The sequence below is a fragment of the Homalodisca vitripennis genome, chromosome 2, assembly GCF_021130785.1.
Source record: "Homalodisca vitripennis isolate AUS2020 chromosome 2, UT_GWSS_2.1, whole genome shotgun sequence".
Classification (NCBI taxonomy): domain Eukaryota; kingdom Metazoa; phylum Arthropoda; class Insecta; order Hemiptera; family Cicadellidae; genus Homalodisca; species Homalodisca vitripennis.
This window is the reverse complement of record NC_060208.1, coordinates 73,423,137-73,447,592: the sequence shown is the minus strand read 5'-3', so window position 1 is coordinate 73,447,592 and position 24,456 is coordinate 73,423,137. Positions and strand designations below refer to the sequence as shown.

The 24,456-nt window shown below is 32.0% G+C and overlaps 1 protein-coding gene across 2 annotated transcripts in view; it reads right to left on the bottom strand.

Moving 5' to 3' along the window:
* Positions 1–1,480: 1,480 nt before the first annotated feature.
* The window catches only part of LOC124354170 (ubiquitin carboxyl-terminal hydrolase 36), a 52,128-nt gene continuing 29,152 nt past the window's right edge, over positions 1,481–24,456 (bottom strand). Inside the window, exons 7-14 of one of the 2 annotated variants that reach the window (XM_046804430.1) lie at positions 23,281–23,515; positions 20,511–20,730; positions 18,108–18,195; positions 16,243–16,462; positions 10,169–10,510; positions 7,298–7,548; positions 5,938–6,053; positions 1,481–2,000 (exon numbers count right to left, since the gene is read on the bottom strand). In XM_046804430.1, coding sequence (XP_046660386.1) covers positions 1,794–2,000; positions 5,938–6,053; positions 7,298–7,548; positions 10,169–10,510; positions 16,243–16,462; positions 18,108–18,195; positions 20,511–20,730; positions 23,281–23,515 — 1,679 coding nt within the window. In that variant the 3' untranslated portion in view covers positions 1,481–1,793. The remainder of the gene's footprint in view (positions 2,001–5,937; positions 6,054–7,297; positions 7,549–10,168; positions 10,511–16,242; positions 16,463–18,107; positions 18,196–20,510; positions 20,731–23,280; positions 23,516–24,456) is intronic. The other variant, XM_046804431.1, reaches the window with a different exon arrangement.

Here is a 24,456-nt window from a genome sequence, read left to right as displayed (position 1 = left end):
TGTAGCACTCTCCAGCCACAACCAGATAAGAATTGAATTTTATAACTGCACAATATAGTGGGCCACACATAGTGAGTGGCCTGACAAGCTGAATGGCAAAATAGTGAGGACCACTATGTGTGGCCTGCTGAGCTGAGGGACAGGACGTGGTCATAAATCAACCACTTGACAGACCTGAGGCAGAGAACAGCCATGGTAACTGTATAAGAGGCTAATTATATAAATTTAATGCCAATCCCAAAGAGTTAAGTTGAAATTTCTTATTTTCAGAATAGAAAAAAGTGCATTAATGTTTAAACTTCTGATCAAAGAGTTGAAGAAGTTTATTTGAATTCCAGTTTTGTTGGTTTTGAGGAAAGCAGTACTTCATGAACTTATGCAACCATCCGTAACTGAGTAACACAAAACGAGAGGTTGCCAACCAGCACTCTGATACAAGATTCACATCACACACGTTTCTGCTTAAATGTGATCCAAGTAAAGTTGATGACTTTTGAAATAAAATTGTCTACAACTGATGATATATGCATGTATATATAAATCAAAACCATAAAAGAATATTTTACAACAGTATTATATACTCCAAAATCAACTAATTAATTTCATTAATTTTTCACATAAATAAATATCTATAATCAAGAAAAGAACGATATTTTATAAATAAAATTATCAACAGTTATGTTTTATAAGAAAATAAAACATAAATAACAACTGAGACATTACCAAGAAAGTGAAAGATAAAAACAATGGTTTCTAGTCTAAAGTTGAGCTTGAGGTATATGAATATTTAATATTTGTGTTATTTACATGCCCTCCATCTAATACTACCAACTACAACATTTCATCGTTAATTTTACATCAATATTTATGCAACACAAACCAAAGAATAGCACCTTTTTTATTCTAACAAGTCTCCTAGAAAAATTTAATCAATGGCATACTCTAAAACTTGATGTTTAAACAATTTATGATGGTGTCTCTTGAAAATATTCATAAGTAAATTTAAAAGTATCTTAATCAAAGACACTAGTTGTTTTAAACAAATACTAGATTGCTTAATATATCTTCGAAGATGAAATTAACTGACTTGGAATTATTCAATTGATAATTTAATATAAATTTATTTTTAATACTGAGGGTTTTTCACTGTGATTAATTTTGTTTACACAAGTGTTTAATGCATGGCTGTAATTTTATTCATATGTTAACCATACACAATCTGTATCATCAACATTTTCAAAGTATAGGAGTACATACGTACACTCAAAATTATATATATGAAACTATATTGGCAGTGTTAAGTTTTATAATAAAAAAAAAAATTTTACAAGAATTCAGAATCAAAGTATTGGCACTACTCTTAAAATGTAGCACAGTGACAATATTTAAACTATTAGCTCCATTAAAGTAAATAAAATAAAAATAGCTCAAATCGATAAAATATTTAGCAGATATCAAAGGATTTGTAGAATGACATAAATTACTTATAAAATGTTTAATCTCTCACACCAACTGCAAGGTGGCAAATATTGGTATTTTCTTTTTCACAAGCATTAACTTACATACATCACTTCTCATATAAAAATGTACATTTGTACACACCTAAAAGTCAGTTGAAATCTAATAATGAGTTCTGTGGATTTCATACAGGATTCAAACATTCAACAAAAACCGTAATAGTCTTAATGAAGATTGATGGACAGCATCATCACTCTATATAAAAGTTTTCTGAACTATTTAAGTTACACATAAAAGATACAAAATTTAACCACTAACTAAAGCCACTACAAAGATCAACGTTTCCAGTGGTAATTGGGATTCCTGTTGTTCTGAAAGGACCTGATGTGGTTGTTGGTGTATGCTCTATAGAAGTGGTTCCTGTCACCATACCAGTTGTTATTGTTTTTGTGGTTTTGGTGTTCCTGGAAGAGATTCCGCCTTCCATTCATGTCTCGGTCGCTGTTTTTCATATAGTGGCTATTTGATTTCACCTTCTTTACCTACAGAAACAGCGAAATTAGTATTCTGGTTTAGAACAGACAAGAAAAATGTAAGTTGTATTTAATATTACAATTGCTAGAATGTTTTGCAACCATGATCATTGTTACTGCTATTTAGTATTTGCATAAAATATTGTCTTTAAATCCTCTAAAGTTTATCCAGAAGAGTGGTATATGATGTAGTTTTACATACAAGATGGAATCAACACACACATAGACTACTATAAAATCTTGCAGATGATTGAAATCCCCATACCTCAAAGAAATCTTGTGCGGAAACTCTTTGGAAAACAACATTATGTTACAAACTGAGAACTGAAAAGCGCTATTCCCAACTTATCAGAGAAGGCAACGTTGTCAATTGTGGTCTGGATTTTTCTGTAATTTTGCTGCATCAGGTTCAAGAAAATGGCTCTGTCTGAAGATCAGATTTGATATTGCTTAAATCCATATTTTATATGGTGTACACATTTTCCCTCCTTTCTTCACAATGTACTTATATGTTTTCTCATGTTTTTGGTTTTTTTTTAGCATGGTTTAAAATGGCCACATTTCAGTGGATAGTGACCCACCATTTGGCAGAAATCCAGAAGTGTAGTTAATTTCCAAACTTAATGCTTAATTTAAAATACTGCAGATTTTTAATTGCAAGGATCTTCTTCCAAATGCTGTACAGTTAGTTGACAATTTATTTTCATTGATTATCACATAAAAACGTTCATGTATCCAAAATTCTAGCCATCTTTGAACTTCCTACACCACTCTTTGATAGGTAGCCCACATAACTTATCACTAAAATATATTTTTGTCATAGAGATTATCTCTGAAGCACAAATATATCTATATATATAACATTTCTTACAGTTCTCTTTGCTCAAAACATAAAATGGAACCCAAAGTACATGTTAATAACATACAAAGCAGCATTGTGACTCACTGACTCGGCAGAATGCAGCAAATTAGTCAGTCATGTAATAATTGGCCAGGAAAGGGAGATCAGTTCCTTTTAAAGCAGATGTATTTTAAGAGCTTAGTTAAATCATGTACTTTTTATTTTCACTAAATGAAATCAGTAAATGTTAAAAGGGCGGAAGTCAGTTTGAGTAAACTTTCGGGAAATCAAAGAAAACTGTGTAGGTTCTAAAATATTCATTTTTAATAATACATGTGGTATTTTATTAGTCAAACATGTATGTAGGAAACACAAAATTAATGAATAAAAGAATTATAAAATTTTATGTGATGGATAAAAGCACTTAAAACTGGTAGACTTCCGCCCTTTTAACATTTTATCTCAAAACCAACCTCGGTTTTATTGCTCCTTGCATTGATTAGACGGAGAAATAAAGAAAAATTATTAAAATAACAAGTTTATTAATATATTATACATATTTACATCTAAGAGATACTTAGTCTGTCTCTTCAACAATTTTGACTACACCAGGAATGTTGTCTTGAGGCCATTCGAGAATTTCTTTATAAAACTGGGCGTGTTCGTTGGGGTATGTATTGGTAAACACCTCCTCAAGTCATTTAGTTTTGCACTTTTAATAGAGACCTTCCCCTGTTGGATAAGCTATTTGGTCTGGAAGATGCTGCTCATTGTTGCCACATGTGATCATACTCATTTTGAACGTATGAGCAAGGATTCCATCGATTTCCTGTCTTGCTCTACAGACGCCTTGTTGATCGGAGTTGTACTCAAAGTGGTGGAACTTACTTATTCCGAAAAAGATTCTTTTTCTTTGCGCTTCCTTTTGGTTTGTTCTGATACAATGGTGCGTTTGTAAAAGGTTGGCCACCAATCTTTAACATTGTAAACCATTTTAGAGCTGTCTACTTCAACCACTATGAACTTATGGCTTTTGCTGCTTTTGATGATGATCTCAGTGATTTCATGAACACTATAGATTCTGTCATGTTTCTTTAGCTCCCGTTTGATGATGGAGAAGTCCCCTATCACATGGTAGGAAACTATGGCCCCTAATAGGAAAGAACTGATTTATTTTTATAAAAATCGTTTTAAGTCGGTTAGTGCTAGAAAAACAGTTTTGCAAAAACAATGGTTCTTGTTTTGCCCTCCGCAGTTTGTCTGCATACAGATTCAGCTCATCATAATCACTTTCAGGCACAGAGGAGAGGTAGTGTAAATGAATGAATGAACACGTTTATCATTAGGTGATTTCGTGCTTCTCCTTCATGGTACAGGTAGATGGTGGCAACATTCTTCTTAACATCATGGATGCAGAACAAACTTACGGTAAGTTGTCGCATATAAAACCGTTCTTGAACCGGTATTTGGGGTAATGAAATGTTTTGCATGTAGTCAATTGCCAATGATAATACATTACTGTTCATTTTATTCTTTGCGTCAGTAACATCTTGTTCAATATACGGTTTTGTAAAACTTGTTTGCTCTCCTTTTATGTACAATTTTTTCAGCCACAGCTACTCTCTTGGCAACGTCATTTAAATGGGGCGACTTTATTTTAATGCTCAACTCCTCACACGTTACAGCAAAGTGTCAACCTGAGGCTGGCCAAAACTTAAGTTTAAAATTGGTATTGAAATAGTTCCAGTATGCTTGGTACGAAACCTTTACTTCAGGGTGTTCTTCCAAAAATATTTGATGCATTAGTTTTACATTCAGTTTCTCACTAAGAAACTGTTTCACTTTTCCAGAATAATGGTTATCTTAGTTGGGTTATGATCGTATGTGCTTGTCAATTTCCTGATAAACTTCTGGAGCCAAAGTATTGCTGGTATGTGCCCCTCTAAGGTCCCTAACTGGCTTACTGTCTTTAGCTCCCTTATTCGTCTTACTCTCTTTTCTGAAATGGCAAAAATTGAAATAAAATGCTGCTGCGCAACCAACCTTTTTCTCTTCTTCTTTTATTGCCACTAAAACTTTTCATAGGCTTGGCCAGATAACCTTGCACTTTTAATTTGATTTCTTTTGTAGTTCTGAGGATTTTGCTTTCTCTTCTTTCCTACATTGACATCCTCGTCACTACCACTACTTCCCGCCATTAAATTAACATTAAATTATAATTAATACTACTGATATTTTAATGAGTTATGTAATAGCCAAAATGGTACACCCATTGATACAGAAACTATAGCAGCAAAATTGAGGTTATGTTGTTTTGTCCACTCAGCTGCTAGTCAACCAATCTTTGTTGAAAAGGCGGAAGTCCGGACTTCAGCCCCTTTTAAACAAAAAACTAAGAATTCATTGTTAACCATGGTTACTATAGTAAATTTATTTCAGACGTCCTTTTAACACGAATTGGTGCGGCTATATAATCACAACATTATTCCGTCATAAACGAATATGTCAAAAAAATTGACTTCCGCCCTTTTAACAATTACCGATTCAAATATATTATAAAATGGCCTTCCAGAATACCTGCCAATTAGTTGAAAAACATATGAGTATATCTCAGTATAATATACATTTTTTAATGTTTTAGGAAATTTTTAAACTACTTATATTATAATAGGAAATACAAAGTTAATATTATTTACAAGACCATGATATTTCATTACTGTGATTGTCTACATATATGGTTTCATACAATAATAACAAAAAAACATGTTTTAGCTATCATCAGTATGTTTATTGGTGACAGCTTTCATCCGCACAGACTCATGGTAATGTATGAACAGATATATAAAAAATACAAATGACCTGTAAAATATTAAAAAAACCATGATAATTTGTTAATTTGATTATCTTTATACTGTTTTTAATACACAAAGTGTGGCAAACACTTTCCTCTGACTTATAATTTTCTTACTGCCGATCAGTTGTTCTCTATGAATAGCTGTGCTCTGATGCACAACATTAACATAGAAAATACAAAGTTTGACTAGAATTTTGTTCAAAACCACAATATTTACTTAAACTATCCACAAAACAAAGCAGAAAACTTACCTTTCCCTGATCATATTCATTATTATACATCTGATCATAGGACCGCTTTCGCTGTTGGTTTCTGTCATTCTCAACATCTCTGTCGACTTGTGTTCTGTTTCCATTCCATGTTGAAACTGAAATTAAAAATAATAACCATTATAATTTAAGATTAAAATGTTAGTGTTAGTGGCTAATGACCAATTTTCACAACATTTTACTTGAGTTTTTTTCCCATAAATTTTGGAAAATTATTTCTCCTACTACATTAAGTACCAACTATTACATAAATATCAACATATCTAATACACTTTTCAAGGTCTGAACTCCGTGAAAGGCAAACAGGCATACAGATATTTTAAGAAAATCTATTATTTAAATATTTACTAGTTCATTTTATTTTTTTGTGGTAGCCTATAACAGAATATTGATAAATATGTAGATAATTTTACTAGCATTAAATACATTTCAATTACAATGATTTTATTACAACTAATTTTCTACAAAAACACAGTGCAAGTCATCTGCTCAAAGTTGGATCAGAAACTAACATTAGTGTTCTCATTTTTCACAAACTTTATCTCAGAATTGAGGAACTCCTGCCACTGCATAGCGCAAGTGCAGTTGGTTATCGTCTTCATACTTCAGCCAGTTTGAGTTTAGCTTACACTTGTTAGTTGTTGCCATGGCAAAGGCATGTCCACTTGCTTTATAGTATTGAGTACTAAGGCTTAACATCATTGATACCTAGCTACCATTTCCTTGTACAATATTTTGACAACTATTATCTTGACTGTTGGTAAACAAATTGTTCTTGCCAAAATATAGTCTATATGTAAAAATTCCAGAGACATTTTAAAATATCCAAACATAATCCACTCACTTTTTCTGTGTGCCCGAAATTCATGTACAATCTACGCTTTCCAAGGTTTCTATTGTCAGTGATAGTCTGTGACTAGGCTCACTATTTAAGATAAACCTCTATTCATGGAGAGAAGATTAATGCCAACCGTTCTTGGTTGGAACGAAGAACAAACTTACTTGTTCTATATTCAATATGAAAATAGCTCTAAAAGCCACACATCTAGGGATTTAACAATATGGTTAAAGAAATCCAGACCAGTTTCCAGAGGATTTATGAGGAAATATATAAACCGACCGGCCACTTAATCCTTCTGTAGGTTATTGAATGGTGTGCTATACTTCATAATACATTTGTAATTCCTTGTTACTTGTGACGTGATCTATTTTCAAATTATGTAGGCTTGACGTAATAACAATGAGTTTTTCTCCAGCACACAATTTTTTACATATAAAACTGATTAGGGCTTAATCAAGTTCACTTTTTTAACTCACCAAACATGCTTTCAAAGTAACTTACCATTTGTACCATAACCTTGATGTGAATTTTTCCTGAGAAACTCCACAGTTCCATTGCTTCGACTGCCATCCCAGTTTTTCCCATTCGGGATCCGCCCGTTTTTTATGACCCCATTCTTGTGCTCGTCAGGTATGGTGTCTGGTAAGCTGTGGCCGTTCTCCTTTGGTGTTGTTTGGTGGTCTTCCCTACCGTTGATTCCATTGTGAGCGGGAGATTTCTTAAGCGGACCAAGCTCTTCTTTCTCACAGCTTCTGTGACAACATACAAATTTTTACTGTCAGTTCAAGATTTAACTGTGCGAGAAAGAACTTTTACTCAAGAATATGTCCTGTGCATTAATGTCTCGAGCTGAATGGCAATGAGAAATAGGTTGTCCTAAAATAAAGAAGGTGAATTATTAATTCTAAAACATCAAGATATATAATAAACTAATGACATTTTTGAGCTTACCAATGTTGGAAACAAAATAAAATTTACCTACATATTTTGTTGATGATGAAAGCTTGAACTCTGGCATAAGAGAATAAGCAATTCATGTTTTATTAATTTTTATGTTTAAATACCCCAATCAAACAAGTAGTGTATGTTTAATCTGTGTATATATCATATAGATTTAGACACTTCACTGTACTCTTGTGTATACAAATGAATAAATAAATTTAGATTTTTACTCGATCCAGCATGTAATGTTAATTATTATTTATTAGAGTGCTAAAAGCTAGGAAAGAGGACATCATTGGTTTTGTTTGTTTGTTTTGTTTGAGTTGTCCCACTAAAAATGTGACTAAATGACTTTCAACAATAATGTGACTAAATGACTTTCAACAATAAAGTGTAATTTAATTACCACATCATGGTTGTGTATATATGGTTTCACAATCCGCTGCTTTTATTTAGATTGTTTAACTACATTGTTAAACATATACAAGGTGTTTCAAAAGTCTGGGTACGGCTTAATATTTTACAAACCATAGCAGATAACATCTATAAACTTTGCACAGTGTCATATGGCTATGTAAACTATTTTTCCTTGCTATTACCATGACATGTATTAGTATTTATAAAAAATAGCAAAAAAATTTAATTAAAAAATTAGTGGTAAGTTAACTATTTCACCAACAATGAATAATCGCAGAACTTAATTCATAAACATAAAGACGACGAATTCATTTTAGTTTAATTTTTTTGTGTTATAAATTTATGACATAATTTGCTAATTAAAAAAAGTCAGTGAAAACACTTTGGTTAGTAGAGTGAAACGCCGCCTACCGCATCAGAATACGACGATCCAGTCAGAAATGGCAGCGCATAACGTACTTCACAATGTGTACCTAAAACAACCCGCCATTTCTGATTGGATAAACCTTTTGAGATGCGGTTTGCGGCATTCAACTCTACTAAGAGAGCTCTTTAAAATGAGGTATCACTCGACCTATGCTTTAATTTAAGATTTCCATGTTTTCCTCTGTGGGCCGTCCCCCCATGGTTAACATGTCATGGTAATAGCAAGGAAAAATAGTTTACATAGCCATATGACACTGTGCAAAGTTTACAGATGTTATCTGCAATGGTTTGTAAAATATTAAGCCGTACCCAGACTTTTCAAATACCTTGTATATGTTTAACAGTGTAGTTAAACAATATATATATATATAAAATAATGTATATATAATGTATTTATCAGTACAAAGAAAAACTTCAAATACAGTATTTACAGCTTTGAAGGTAAAGGTATGTATCAATTTACGACATTCTCTGCATAAAATAACATTTTTAAAGGGCAATATCAGTAATGGAAACACTAAAAAAAAGAGAAACATAAAGGTAGAGTCTCTTACAATGACTGTGTAGACAAAGGTAATTTAGTTCATACAAACATAGAACAACCTCTGTCTTTACTTCACGAGTTCTTTTTACCAAAAACCGCTGTACAAACAAGTTTACAAAAATTAAACTCTTCTAGCTAACAAGTTCCTGCTTCTGGTAGTCTTGACTTTGTCTTCATAATTTATTACCTTTAGTTTTATGGGTAAAACATTCCTATTTTGCATCAAAACACAATAGTGCTGCAGTCTTACATATAACGTAGATAATAAAAAAGTTACCAGACTTGGTTACATGTACCTTCAAAATAGAAAGATTTCTTTTCTTGTAGTTTACAAAAATATGTATGAAAAAATGTGGATTTGAAAACTACACTGCTGGTCTGTACTGAGAATGACTGAACAGTCCCACCCATCTCTGCAATGTAAGGTGTCTGTCTGCTGCAGTCAACGTGTTAAAGCAACAAGCCAGAGTATTAAAACAAAATACATAAAAAAAAACAACTGAAGCCTCTGAAGTTCTTAAAAAAGGAAAAGAAAAACCCACAATATACATTTGGCATTGACACTTAAAATGAAATAAAACGATTCATGATGATTTAAACAAGTATTTGAATGTTATTTCTTGAGCGAAAAGTGTTACAGTAAACATGTCTGTAGATATGATTCACATGGCTGAAGAAAACGACAGCTCCTTGCAAAAGGCTGTAACATGTCAAGAGGCATGGTACTTTCCTTTCAGTGATACATCACAGTCATTTGAAACAAAAACATAACTTCAAAAGATAAACGCAGAAAAACCGTTGTCAGAGAAAACCTGCAGCTTACGATTGAAGTAACATGAAGTATGCCAGACAGCTTGGCGCTCTTGCAAGAGGTCTCTTCATTAACAAACGCCTACTTGAGTATATACATTAATAGCTATTCCGAGAACTCCTTGTATGCAGGAAAAAATCAAAACGAGAAACAAATTGGTTATTTAAAACGACCGCTTGATATACTAAATAAAAAAAAATTAAAGTGCCTTCCACCAAGACAAAAATCTTACTTGGTTTTGGAGGTGTCAATGACATCCCAGTTTTGTGGAGGGCTGTAGCAAGCTGAGGGGTTGCGTTGGGCCACTGTGACATGCCACCCGTTCACCACCTTTTCACTTCCACTTGCACTGACACTCACGGCACCGTTACTAGTTTTACACACTGAACCGTTCACCGTACAGTTACTAAATTTCGCAGAACTTGAATTTTCTTTCGCAAATCCGTTTTTTACCGGTGTCAAAGCGAGAGAGGTTTTTTGTTTTGCTGCGGTCGTTTCCGACTCACTATCGCTCGACTCTGCCGAGTAGGGGACGAGGCTCTTGTGGCTAGCTTGAGCGGAGGCCTGGCCGTTCCTATAACAAAGAGCTACATCAGCCTGCCTCTCATCATAGGCTTCTCTTTCTTCATAGTATTTAGTACCGGATTTTGGTTTAAAGTTTGTTTCGTAATAGGAGTAAATTTGATGACACAAAAACTATACAACACTAAAAATACAAATAGTAAAAACATGACTGTAATTAATGATTAGACTACATGATCAGATGAAATTTACCCGTAAAGTTTATATACAAGAAAGCAAAATCTAAAAATATAAATTCTAGGCAAATTGAGCTGTATGTTTCCTGTCTTTCTTAAAATTAAACATAAATAAGATTAACAAGTAAGCTATAATCATATTTATTGTTACGAATCTCACTTTGCTATCTATTTACCTTTTAGTAAAAAAAACTCATAAATAAGATGGGGCTTGGCTATCAAGTTTTTATTTAATAACATTTAGAAAAAACAATTTCTTAACCAAGTATAGGTCAAAATTACAAATTAATTTATTCAATCAATAAAATTTTATTTTTTACTTTTTGCTTCACTCAAAATTATAATGGGCATAAAACTTAAAACTGTTTTATGCCTCTATATTTAAGGAGTAGTTGTACTTTCAAAATTACAAAAACTGTTTAAAATTTTCCTAATAAATCACCGATTAATTATTACAATTTAATGTACTGCATTCACACTGATTTTTCAAATATTTAATTAAATTGTCTCTGAATGAATTTAATTAGATCTGTATAAGCCTTAAAAATATAAAGAACTGACAAAATGCTTACTTAAGTGTTTTAGCTGAAGTTATTCATACATAACAGTGACACAAAATTTGGTGAGTAAAAATACTTTTATAAGTATATTACTCTCACTGATTCACTAAAAGCTTTTTAGAGATGAATAATGCCACTAGAACTGCATGATTGCGATGTTTATTATTAAATACATTGCACTACACTTAGAGAATCCTAGCTAAAGCAAGATGTACAGTACTACAATGCTTTCCGTTGTAGTCAAGTGGAAAATGAAATGCTGAAATAACATAAGTACTACCAAATATAATATGCCAACAATTAACCCTTTGAGTGCCACACGATATGGCGGAGGTCGTGCAGCCAGTGCCAGTCATTTGTGACAGGCCATTCCCCTCAGTGCCAAGCACTATTTTTATGTTACTGCAGTATTTTACTAAAAAATTAACACCTTCATTAAATATTAACATAATGGGACACTTTTTGCTTTATTATTTAGGGCAAGATACGGGCTACAAATTGGTATATATACATTTTGACCATAAATTAAAAAAATATATTTATATGTATGCATAAGCAAAAATAAAAATAACAAAAAAACAAATTTCTTTTGTTTAAAATACAAAAAGTATTTATTTATTTTTGTTTAATGAGTTTTATGTGCCAATTTTATGTTCCCCATGTTAGTTGGAATACATGTACCAAGTTTCATAAAAATACATTTATATATAACAGAGTTTTGAATTGTTTTATATAATGCTGCAAAATGCTGAAAACCTGCCCCAACATGCACGCTTACTCTTGTTCATGTAAAATATATTTTACTAGTTTTAAGAAATTAAATCAAGGTAGATTATACAACTGTTATTTATTTATTATGAACAGACATAAATTAATTACATTGGACTTATTTCATTAGGCTTATTATACTAAATCCTTCAGATGAAATAACTGAGTGAGTGTTTTTTATCATAAGAAGAAATTAATGTATTTTAATGTATTTTCGCGGTCAGATTCCGTTATATGCCCCCAACGCTTAAACTTTTTTTCAATGAACTTAGAACGTTATAAAACGATGTAGTTGAGTAACAGAACTAACATTCCATCAATCAACAAGCATTTCCAGGTATTGCGATCGGTATTGTTGTCGCTGTTATCTTATCTTTCTCGAGAATCCCGATTACGGCAGCCCGCGTGGCATCACATGATTATTTAAGTTTAGGTTAGTTTAGTTTAATTAGCGTTGGGGGCATAATGTTAGTTTTGTAACTCAACTACATCGTGTTATAACGTTCTGAGTTCATTGAAAAAAGTTTAAGCGTTGGGGGCATATAACAGAATCTGACATATTTTCGCTTAAGGGCGATCTGTTCCTTTTATTCATTTCGGTAAACTATACCTTATTCAATAATGAAATTGAACTTAAGTAGGAAACTTTTAAAACATTACTCAAAAATGTCAACACAGCCACAATAGACAGCTAGCAAATTAAAACAACTGAACGTAAACAAAACGACTGCAGCGTGACAACAGGCGGTTAGCGCCACAGGCTTCTAGATATCAGTTACATAAAAATATTGTATACTATATATACAAACTATCACTACGTGAATTATGTCGTACATTTCTTGGGCTTTAATTTGATACGTTTTGCGATATTATACGTCAATATTTAGCAACAGGATGACCAATATTGGAAAGGCCGATCTAGTCGGCCCTTGGCACTATGCGGAAACGTTGCTAGGCCGATTAAATCGGCCCTTGGCACTCAAAGGGTTAACTAACAGAAACTGTTACAAAAAAGGACAGTTTCATTTGAACTGGTTATAACAGCAAGACTTGTGGTTTAGTAATGCTTCCTGACATTGTCAAGTGGGAACAGAAGTGCTGAAACAACTGCAGTTATAACAAATATGCTGCACCCAGGACTAATGGAAACTGTTGCAAAGAAAAAGTAGACAGTTTCACCAAGTCTTGTACCTGCAATGGCTCTGATGTATTCAAGTGAGATTGGAACTGTTGAAGACTCTCAGCATTGAACAATAAGCTATATTAAGATTTGACAGAAACTACTCTAGCCTCCATTCCATTTAGAACAAACAGTTCTGACCAAATAACTGAGTTACATATTAAGTATGGCAATCTGTTGTAATTGAATGGTGAAGATCCCTTATTTGGAATAAGGAATTACACAATTTAGTATTGGGTAGAACTGCCATTAATTTTGGTATTTATGGTCACTTCCATTACAGATTGCATCATTATTTCTAACTCATTCTTTCAGAATTCAAAAAATTACAAACTATTTACGACTTATCTTTGCTCCTTAATTTCTGTTGGGGCAGATTTTCTATACAGCTGCTGAATTTACTAAAACTGTGTAATAATTTTTTTATTATAATACTTTTTACGTGATGTACTTTAACAATATAAATTATGGTTACAATTTAAGCCATCATTTAACATTATAAAGTTTGCACATTATTTCAAAATATACAAATTAAGCCTTTACCATAATCATGTTTTTACGTACTGTCATAGGCGAAAAGCAAATGAATTCAATGGAAAATGTTAAATGCAAGTTGCATAAATTTTTTGAAGTCTTGAAGGAACACAAATTCAATATTATAACAAAATTTTTACAGTTAAAACAAATAACCTATATAAATAGGACACAAGAAAACCAAACCATTTATGTATAGCAAAGTCCTCAAAATAATGTTTACAAATTTATTGGAGATCTTTCCGTATGCTATGAAGAAAAAATAAATGTTCGAGAATATATATATATATATATATATATATATATATATATATATATATAAAACTTCATATAATATACATGTATCATATAATATGTTAGGACTCTATTCTAAATGAATTTTTCTCAGTTCACTTTTTAGTATGGCTGATTTATGAAATGATATTAAAACCTATTTCATTTCATATTTGAGAAAAGTTTACATGCCAAAAATTGTTTACTCACGGTTAAAATTTAAGTAAAATTCAGTATACATTTGACCTTGTTTCTTATTATATTTACAGGCAAATTAAACTCAGCATGTTACCCAATCTATATGAAGTATGGGTTTGTTTGTTGGGGCATGTCACCACTCATAGAACAAACAAAATCTGAGCGTCTGAGTGACTGTGCAAACTCAGAAAAAGCAATCAGAATTTCATTTTAGGATTTATCCATTCATGTAGAAATAATTTTCATAGTAACCCTATTATGATAGTGGGATGCCATATATAAAGGCAATCCTCATTTAAATTTACAAACAAGTGCAAACCAAATCATTTCCCTGTATAACTATTGTACACAAAACATTAAAACTCACTTAGTTTCAATTCACAGAACTACCCACTTTAAGAAGTCCTTTTCTTATAATAGCCCGTAGTATTTTTCAATAATTACCATTAACGTAGAAGGAGATTCCAACACTGAATTTTCTTTCAAAAATGTTTATTGTTACTGTTAATTGCTACTTTAAAATTAAATATACTGTAATGATTTTACACCCAATTCACAAGAAAATTAGATAACTATGTAATTTTTAACTCTCTTGTGAACTAACTACTTTATTTATTTCTAACACTGAGGATTTTATCTACTGACAAGCCTTATAGCATTGTGATATGTTTTCCTGGGCTGAATAAAGAACTTAATTTAATTTCACCAAGAGTTTCAAAATAAATTTTAAATAGGCCACTGTTATTTGTTAATTTTATTTTATTGTTAATTTGTGATTGAACAAATAATTATAAGCTCATGACTGTCAATTAATAACAATTCTTGATTCTTTAATCTAAGGCTACATTTATGTCTATAACTGCAAGACATGCCCCCCTGAGGAGATACAGAGTTTCTAACAAAAGCAGTTAAGTTGTCATTCTATTTAAAAATAGGCAATATCTCATGTAAAGTCATAAATAAATGCTTTCTAAAATTCAATATTGGTTTGAAGTAAACAAATAAAGGAAAGTGTTAAAATACCCACATTAGATTTTATTGTGCGTTTTGAATTGTTTTTATTTATCAAAACTATAATATATGGTCCTTAAGTTTTTCCTGAATTATAATTTAGTATATTTTATACTAAATAAAAAGAGGAAACATCATGAACAACAGTTACAAAATAAATAAAAAGTTCTGCAAAACAAGCATTATTAAGTTTAAATTTATATAGTGTCCTTCCAAAACAAAATTTGCTGAGATATTTGGCATATCCTTAAAAAATATTTAGAATCGAAAGAGTTAAAATCTAAGATAATATGTCATGTAAAGTTTGCAAGAACATGCTAATTTGTATTTGTGTTAACACAAGCACATATTTTCAAGATAATTGATTACCAAGGCAAAAGAACTACATTAATACTTTACACACACAGTCCACAACACAAGATACAGAAATATGTACATTATTTATTTCCTTTTAATACATAATGCATTCAAGAAAGAACCAATGTAACAATTCCCACATATAATGACAAGTTATTTTTGCTCAATTTCAATAACACAGAAATCAGTTAAAATGACAAGAAAACTCAAAAGGATTTTTGAATCTTGAGGTTTAAAACAGAAAAATGTTTGTGACGAGTCTCGTTTACTAGTCTATAACCACCTCTACACACTGACCTTAGGGTGGACAGGCTCTTCAGTTCCCGTGAGGAGCCACAAAACGCACTTCTACAGTTTACACCTGTACATTTGAACTTCATTATTATTCCAAAAATTTTCAAATGTACTTCATTTTTATTATATGTAGCAAAAGGAAATTTCAAACAAAGGCTATTCCAGTGTCAAATCGTTATCAGCATCATTCGTAAGATATGTGAAAGGTATACAAATTTATAAACAAAGACAATTTGGTTTTCTACTTGGACTGTGCCTTATAAAATTAAATGTGTGAGTTCACAATGAAATAGCCTCAGCACAGGAAACAATCAACTCTTTGGATAGCAAGAATTTAAATTATGCCTGCTTAAGTTCATAAAAGTGTACTCACTTGGCGCACAGGGGATTCCCTGAGAATGTGGGTTTGGCAGACGAATTTAGAATCGTCTTGAGTGGCGTGGACGGCTGGGAGACTTTACCCGAAGCATAGGTGCCATTTGTCAATGGCGTTGGTGCACTCTTCCCGAATGAACTGGTGCCGTTGACATTGCTGCTTGCTGGGCTCGGTTTGGTTACCGTACAATTTCCAACAGCTGTTTTTGTTGGTGTACCTGAAAATTACAGTGACTGTTGCTGCTATCCATTATATTTAAAGCAGTTTTATTTATAAGACAATTTATCACAGTTTTACTATATTAAGCTCTGGGATGATAACAGTATAATCACCACCACCTCTGTCAAAATTTTTCATCAGATGTCAGGGATGGCTAAACACTAAGAAATTCAGTATAACTGTCTGACTATTCAATATAAAACTATTGATTGATGATGAAAATTATTGGAATCGTTTACAGCGAATAAAGAGTCAACTGTATTCTTTTCAATACATCTGATCTCTTATCGATGCTTTCATTTGAAGTTATTACCAAAATATACACATACTAAATAATGATACAGCATAACCATAAATAAGAAAATTAGATATTTATTACATATCAGTGAGCATATAATTAAAGGAATGCTTCAGATAATAAGAAATAAAGCATCTTAGTATGCAGTAATCGCATATACAATAAGACATGCTCTAAATTGTCATGTATGTAAGGTTCTTAACAAAACAATTTTACAATTTAAAAAATTCAGAAATTTCAAAACTCTGCTGAAAAATTTTTTATATGGATTATTTTAAATATATAAAAGATGGAAAATGATATAGGAGACCAATTAAACAGTATTTTGTTCTGTAATGGTACTTTAAAACCCCCATAACCTACAAATCGCATTCTTAGGGAATACAATGGGTCAGTTCCAATTCTTAATATGGAGAGAATCGATGATGGGAAAAGTCCTAAAACTACCATTTGAAATTAAAAATACGGTTACTTTTTAAAACTAACAGGCTTGTTTTAATTTAACGATTTAAATTATTTCATTTGTGAGTGCCTAAGTTTTGCGTCAAGTTGGGTCAAAATAGTTCAAGAATTTTATCAAGCCTGCTGTTTGTGATGGCAAAAGTACATTAAACATGCCAAATTACATAAATGGTAAAAGTAAACTCTGGAACATTCTACTGATGCTCATAGACAATAATTCAATATGACACAGATCAATCAATATCATACTGCAACACTGCACAAATTTAGAACATGGTCCACATTAAGAGCCAATATTAAGATAGCGGTTTAACATTGTCTCTCGATCTATTTTGGCCTAAATCAACACAATGATGTACAAATTTGGGACAGGGCACACACAATTCCATCAACACAGCAACGGTAAAAGTTTGTTGTGCATCCTAGAAAAAAAAATACTATAGTCAAATTAAGAGTCAGCACTATTTCCTCATTTTTTACATTTCATTTTTCCAATGATAAAGATCCTCACAAAAGAGTTTTTAGATTGAATCTATAGTGATATTTCTTAAACAAATATGAATGTTACAAATATGAACCTTACTGTGCTATGTAATATAGATATCAATACTTCCAGATTCTTGTGTGTCACAGAAATAGTGTTTGAATTTTCCTTTTACTTTGTAATATTATTAGTTAGTTATCATCTATTTGAGGAAAACATAGGATTTACAGGTCTTGAAATGTAACCTAGTGTTCCTGTAGTGTAAAATTTTAACAACAATGACAAAATGTAACAATTTTCTTAGCTATTTAATTAAATACTCTATCAATAAACAAAACATTAAAAAAGAATTAAAAGTTTACACAAGTCAATAAGCAATTACTGGCTGTATAGACTTACCCTTAACATAAGGATTTGGAGTGACCAACTCATACATCATGATGTACACATTGTTCCCACTAACAGCATGGTTTGATACAAGTCGCACCTACAACACAATTATATCTAATTCACATTAATCTGCAACCTTGAAATGTTATAACTATACATAATGAGTCAGTCAAAAAGTACCTATAATTGCCAATTTGATAAGATGTTTCATTACACCTACAGTCCCAGCGTAGCCTGGGATTCAGCACAAAGTGAGGCTTTGTTTAGTTTTCCTAACTTGAAAAAAAAACAGCAATTTAACAATTCTAAATTATCTTTAACCTGAGGGAACTCCTCTGATAACAAAGATATCATAAAGAGTCTGTCCAATCACTTTTACCACGTCAGCATTACTGATGGGCCACTCTATTTCTCGTCAAGCAATTTTTGGGCATCTTAGAAAAGCTCTTACCCATTTGAGTACCATTCTATCATTCATATTGTTTCATTCATATACTTTACAAATCTAACAGTGAATTTCAACTGCCTTCATGTCTTTAGCACTAAGGAAATGAATAACAGTGCATATTTCACAATCAGCAGAGCCATTTTACATAAGCATAAACAAATGAACAAATATATATATATATATATATGAGATCAATTGTTGCTGTAATGGTGACTGTGGCTTTCCAACAGATGTAGATGCACAGTGTGCATGCTTATGACATTTATTGCAGTAGATGAATTTCTCATTATAAAACACTCCTTGTATAACATGGTAGTATGATTCTTTACAGTCCTAACTTAACAACATGAGTGTTGGTTTCTACCCATGTACATTTTTCTAGGAAATAAATGTAACATGGGTATTTCTTGTAATCGTTTTGAAATATGTACCAACAATACGTTAGTATAATGCAAAACTTATTAGATGAGTATACCAAGATTTTACTACACCTAGATAGATGTATACAATCGGAGACAGCCTTAATATCTGAGTTAAGCTCCGTTTCTTCTTCCGCTTAGTGTAGCGTCTAAAAACTGACACTGTCCACCAATCAACCTCAACCAAACTTTTCAAAAACACTTTGCCATCAAACATGATTTTTCTGATTATACTCATAGATTGCAGTCATTTTTGCTTATCGTACAAGAGTAAACTAATCAAAACCGGGCTAGTTATTCTTTGGTAGAAAAATTCAAATTTAGATCTACTGAAACCAAATGTTAAATCAAAAATTGAATCGTTTCAATTTAAACCATGATCAATTAATGCATTAAGGGTAAGAAACTTTGGGCAATTGGAGCCTATATGGACCAAAAGACATCCAAAACTGAATTTGCCACCAAAGACGATCACAACAAAACTAGGCCACAGTTTACATCAATTTTCTTCATTTAATCATTCACTTTCCTGCATTTTATAGTGGAACATTAAACTTTGAGGTAATTAAACTTGATCCAAATTACTGGCACTCCTTTAACAGTCTTGTATTTTAGAGGCCTTCCATCAACAACATTTTGAGTAATTTTGACCAATATCTTTCATAGTTTTTGTCTGCTCAGTTGCTTTTACATCTGAGAAATCTCTTTTTTGAAATCCATCTACCGATCTGAATATCAATATGGACAGACACAATCTAAGGAGTGAAATTTTCTCAAGGAAGGTTCACAAACCATTAAATTTGATTTGAAAAATACTAACTTGAATTTCATGAAGACATTTTTGGTTTGATCTGCATCATTTTCAATGGTCGGATTGACAGATTTCTGATTCTCAACACATTTTTGTACATAATTTGTTCAATAATCTGTTAAGTGATGATACGTTCTCCATTGTTACGGTATCAGTATTCACTTACTGTCACAGCTTGTCTTGCCTTATCGTCATAGTGAATTACATGGTAAACTTTCTTGCATACTGTACCACCATAGTAGAAGAGGTAATACTCAAGACATCATTTTGCACAAAGTTAGATGAACTTGTTTATGTATTTTTTTGGGCTTTTTGTCAAAGTAAACATCTTACTTTCATATATCAAAACTGGTATTTTTTGAATTATGATAAGCATTCAGAACTGAATTCATATTGCAGCAGTAACCTAATTCTTATGTAGACTAGTATATTGATATAAAACTGAACTATTTCTCATAATTTAGTAAACTCATCAAAATTTTTAAGCTAAACAAGTTTTTTATGGTAAACTAAATATAAAAAAAATCCCTGGTTTTTATTTTTTAACCTACTTACCTGATTTTTTTCACAACTTTTAAAAGTAATCCCTAACATTCCCTGGTCTGTTTTCAAATTCTCTAACTTTCCAGTATGTGTTAATCCTGTTGATAAGTTGTTTCTCGAAAATGTACGATTGTTGAAATGTAAAATTCAGAATCAGTGTAACATAACAACGGTATGCTGAAGTTACTGACCACACTGTCGTCAAAGAGGTAGAGCTGTCCAGAAGAAGTGAGGCCAATGGCGGTATAGTGGCCACAGTTGGTCGAGGGCCCGATGTGCATGACTAGAGACATGAGCTTGTAGCTGAGGCGACAGCCAGGGTGGGCAGCCCGATGTACCCAGAACTTGGTCAGGTCCAGAGTCTGCTGCACTTGTATGTGCCTGCTGTTCTTGCCTCCCATAATTCCAAACCTGGACATGACACAAAGATGTAGAGTAAACACTGGTGTCCCACGGGAATACTCTAAAGAAATGTACTGACGGTTTATTGTCACATCCATATTTAGCCACTTCTCCACCTAAAGAAAAATTGGAAATACGCTGTTATTATTATGTTATTATCACTGATTCACAAGGAAATTTGTAAATGCAGGTGGTGAAAATATTATTTTAGACCCAGCAATGAAACTCCCTTTCAAACTATTGCAAATTTTTTTATTTAAGAGTTCATATAATGCCAGTAATGGCAACAGGTTGGCACACTGTCATTAGTAATTGAATACTATAAGCCAACCTATTCTTCTCTAACAACAAAATTCAGTACTCGTGGTGAGAAAAAGATAAGAAATACATAGCAATATTTATTTCTAATAATAACTAACCCATTAAAGACCACACATAAATTTTGGATTGTAAAAGTAATTGATACTACAATGCGATTGGCAGATTGTTCCATAAAGATCCAGCTGTACATGATGAATTAATTCAATTTGTTAGTACTGTATTTGGAAAGAAACTCATAATTTTCTCAATGTATTTTTAATAATAGATTTTTTATTTAAATAAGACATTATGAATTATTAAATCTAAAAAAGAGAAAAAAGGCTATAACCCTACTGACAGATCTGGTATCTAATTTTGGGATACCTCCGTTTTTGAAAGTATAAAATCATCTGATGTGGCAAAGGGTGGTTAAAACTAATTGTGGCAGAATATCCACAAACCGCAACACTACGAGCAGTTCATGCTGATTTTTGTGGATAAATGTAATGGATTTGATAGGCATTTTATTGTGTCACCCTTTGCTTCTATCTTGGAGAAATTAAAATTAAAATACGTTTCAGAAAACGCCTTATTTCCACAATATGTTTCAGTAATGGGGTACAATTAATTCATCTGTTCAAAATGTGGATCTAGGAGTTCCCCAAGGGTCTGTTTTGTGTCCTCTTTTCTTTAACATTATAATTAATGACTTGCCCTGAAATTTAAGTGTTGATTTAATCATTTATACTGATGATACCTCTCTTTTCTCAAGTAATAAACATTTATCAGATTTGCAGAATAATATGAAAATAGCCCAAACTGAGCCACTAAATTGGTTTTCTTCCAACAAACTCCACTGCAATGAAGACAAAACACAAAATATTAGTATTGGTTAACATCAAACTCAGGATGGTGCAAGATCGGAAAATCTGTTAGGTATCTTCATTGACTCGTAACCTAACTTAATCTGACCCCATTTAAAATCTCTGAAAACGGATTTCTCCTGTCAGTTATGTGCTATGGAAATTAAGAGATTGTCTCTGCGGATTATTTGAGGATAATTTACTTTGAGTTATTTCAATCACACATTACATATGACTTATGGAGCAATTCCACTGTAATTTCAAAAATTCTCTAATAAAAGATGATAATAACATACTGTAAACATTCTATTAACATCTATAAAGTGCCCTTTGGATCACTGCCGACATCTGTTTATACAACTCCAAATTCGGACAGTCATTAACCTTTATATTTATCAAGATCTTAATATTCACTAAAACTAACCTATACCTGTTTTCCACCATAAAAAACATTTACTCCCACTCTATTAATATACCTCAGCAATGATTAGCAAAGACTGGCTCCTCACACAAAACCAAATGTGTATGATTTTTAAATAAGTTATTTTATTCTGCTCAATTTGCTCCATTCAATACTTTTAAGAATAAATAAATAACACTATGTAATCTAGTCTAGACTAACTTTGCTTACCTTTATATTAATTATTGGCAAAATGCATGTTGTATTGTAATATTGTTACTCAAATGAACATTGTACTTGACTATTCTTATTTCATATTGATGATCAATGACAATAAATGATTTAATTTAAGTTGATTTGATCTTTACAAAAGAAAAACTTGGACTGTTAATGCTTGTGTTAACAGATGTGTTTAATGGATCTTTCTAAAACCACCTCATGAGATTTGGATTGAGCAACTCAAGGTCTGTAATGATAAAGTATAAATTTAGACGGGCTGCCCTGTAATCTCAAGTTTTAACATAAGTGGATTTGAAAAAACCATTTTTAAGCCATTTTTGAGCCACTGTACATGAAGAGTCCTTGGTAAAGCTATAGTTAACATGCTAGTTCTCTTCAGAGGTTTTACATAATGTGATAGTTACAAATTTTTCTTGACTAAATTTTCAAGGTTAAATTATGAAGATAAATAAATATTTAGCTCAGGCAATGTTCACTGATCCAATTTATAAAAAAATAATGATTAAAAAATATCACTATCATCTTTTGATGACTAATTGATCATTTGTTTTTTTAATTAATTTTGCCAGGTGCCAAACTAAATAGTTTGATATTCCAACATCACTCACTATGGTAAATAACAATAATAATAAATGAACTCATTATAACCCTAAGTAATTGTAACATATAGTACGGTTAAGGTTATTACTGAATGAAAGACACAATAGTTTGATGTGTGGGGTTATATAATAAAATTTTTCTACATAACTGTCTTACCTCTTGAGTTGTATACAAAGTACATTGGGTGGTTTCTCGACAGTGAACTGTTTGGTGGCGGCAACACGCCGGTGACACTTATCACAACGGTAGGCCTCCTCACCGTCGCCAAGACGCTCTCTACTGAAGTACGCCTCCAGTGCCTCGTCCACTGTCGTCGCCTGCCGGATGTCCAGCAGCAGGTCCTGGAAGTGCTGGAATGTCAGGGAGATGTTCCGGCATTCCAGACACCTCACTGTAGCAGTTCAGTCACAACTTAGAAACTTATAACACTCGACATAATTTAAGCAGTGAATTACAGTTTTACCTATAGAGGGCCAAGGGCATTTATGAATAAAAAATAGCTGAGTCAACAAATTCCACTGACACATGTTCAATCAAATTCAAATATATTTGTTATTTATTCTTAGTATTTATATATAGTATAGTATTCTTAGCATTTATATATGAATGTTCACAGAACAAAAATTAAAATTAAATTACATGTTAAATCCGTTGTGAGAGTTGCAAAATAGTGGCCAGCCATTCACTATATGCCAATATTTCACTATATTCATTATATGCCACAGAGGCCTTAATTTAGGAACTGCATGAATATTCTAGTTTTCTTAACAATTAAAAATTAATAAAAAAAATTGTAATTAAAATTTATTTGTAGTAAAGATTTGAGAAGAATTAAAACTTATTACTAATAGGGATTTACTGTTTTAGTGTTTAATAATTTATATAACTCTTTCACAAACAGATATATTTTGTATCAGAACATTATATAATGTTTAATATTCCATTACAAGTATTAATTACTAGGAAACAAAGCTACATGTTTTTGAATTTTAGATAAACTGGAGAAAAGTACAAGAGATAGTGACATGTTACACGATTTTCCTGCAAGTGCCTCATAGATAAACTTTGCACGATTCTAATCTTCAATGACTGAGGAGTTTCTTCCCAAACAAAAAATTTGTTAATGGAAACTGGTGTAAAATAATCTCCAAATTTGGAAGTAATGCTCAGCTACTATTGCTGGTATTCTGAGAGACCTAAATTCAAAATACTATTTTTTATTGTTATACCCATTAAAAACAGTTCCTTTATAAAATTTTCATGATCAAAACATTAAACAAGTATTCATTTACTATTTTGTGTATTGCTTAGTTCCTATACTCTTACTCTTAC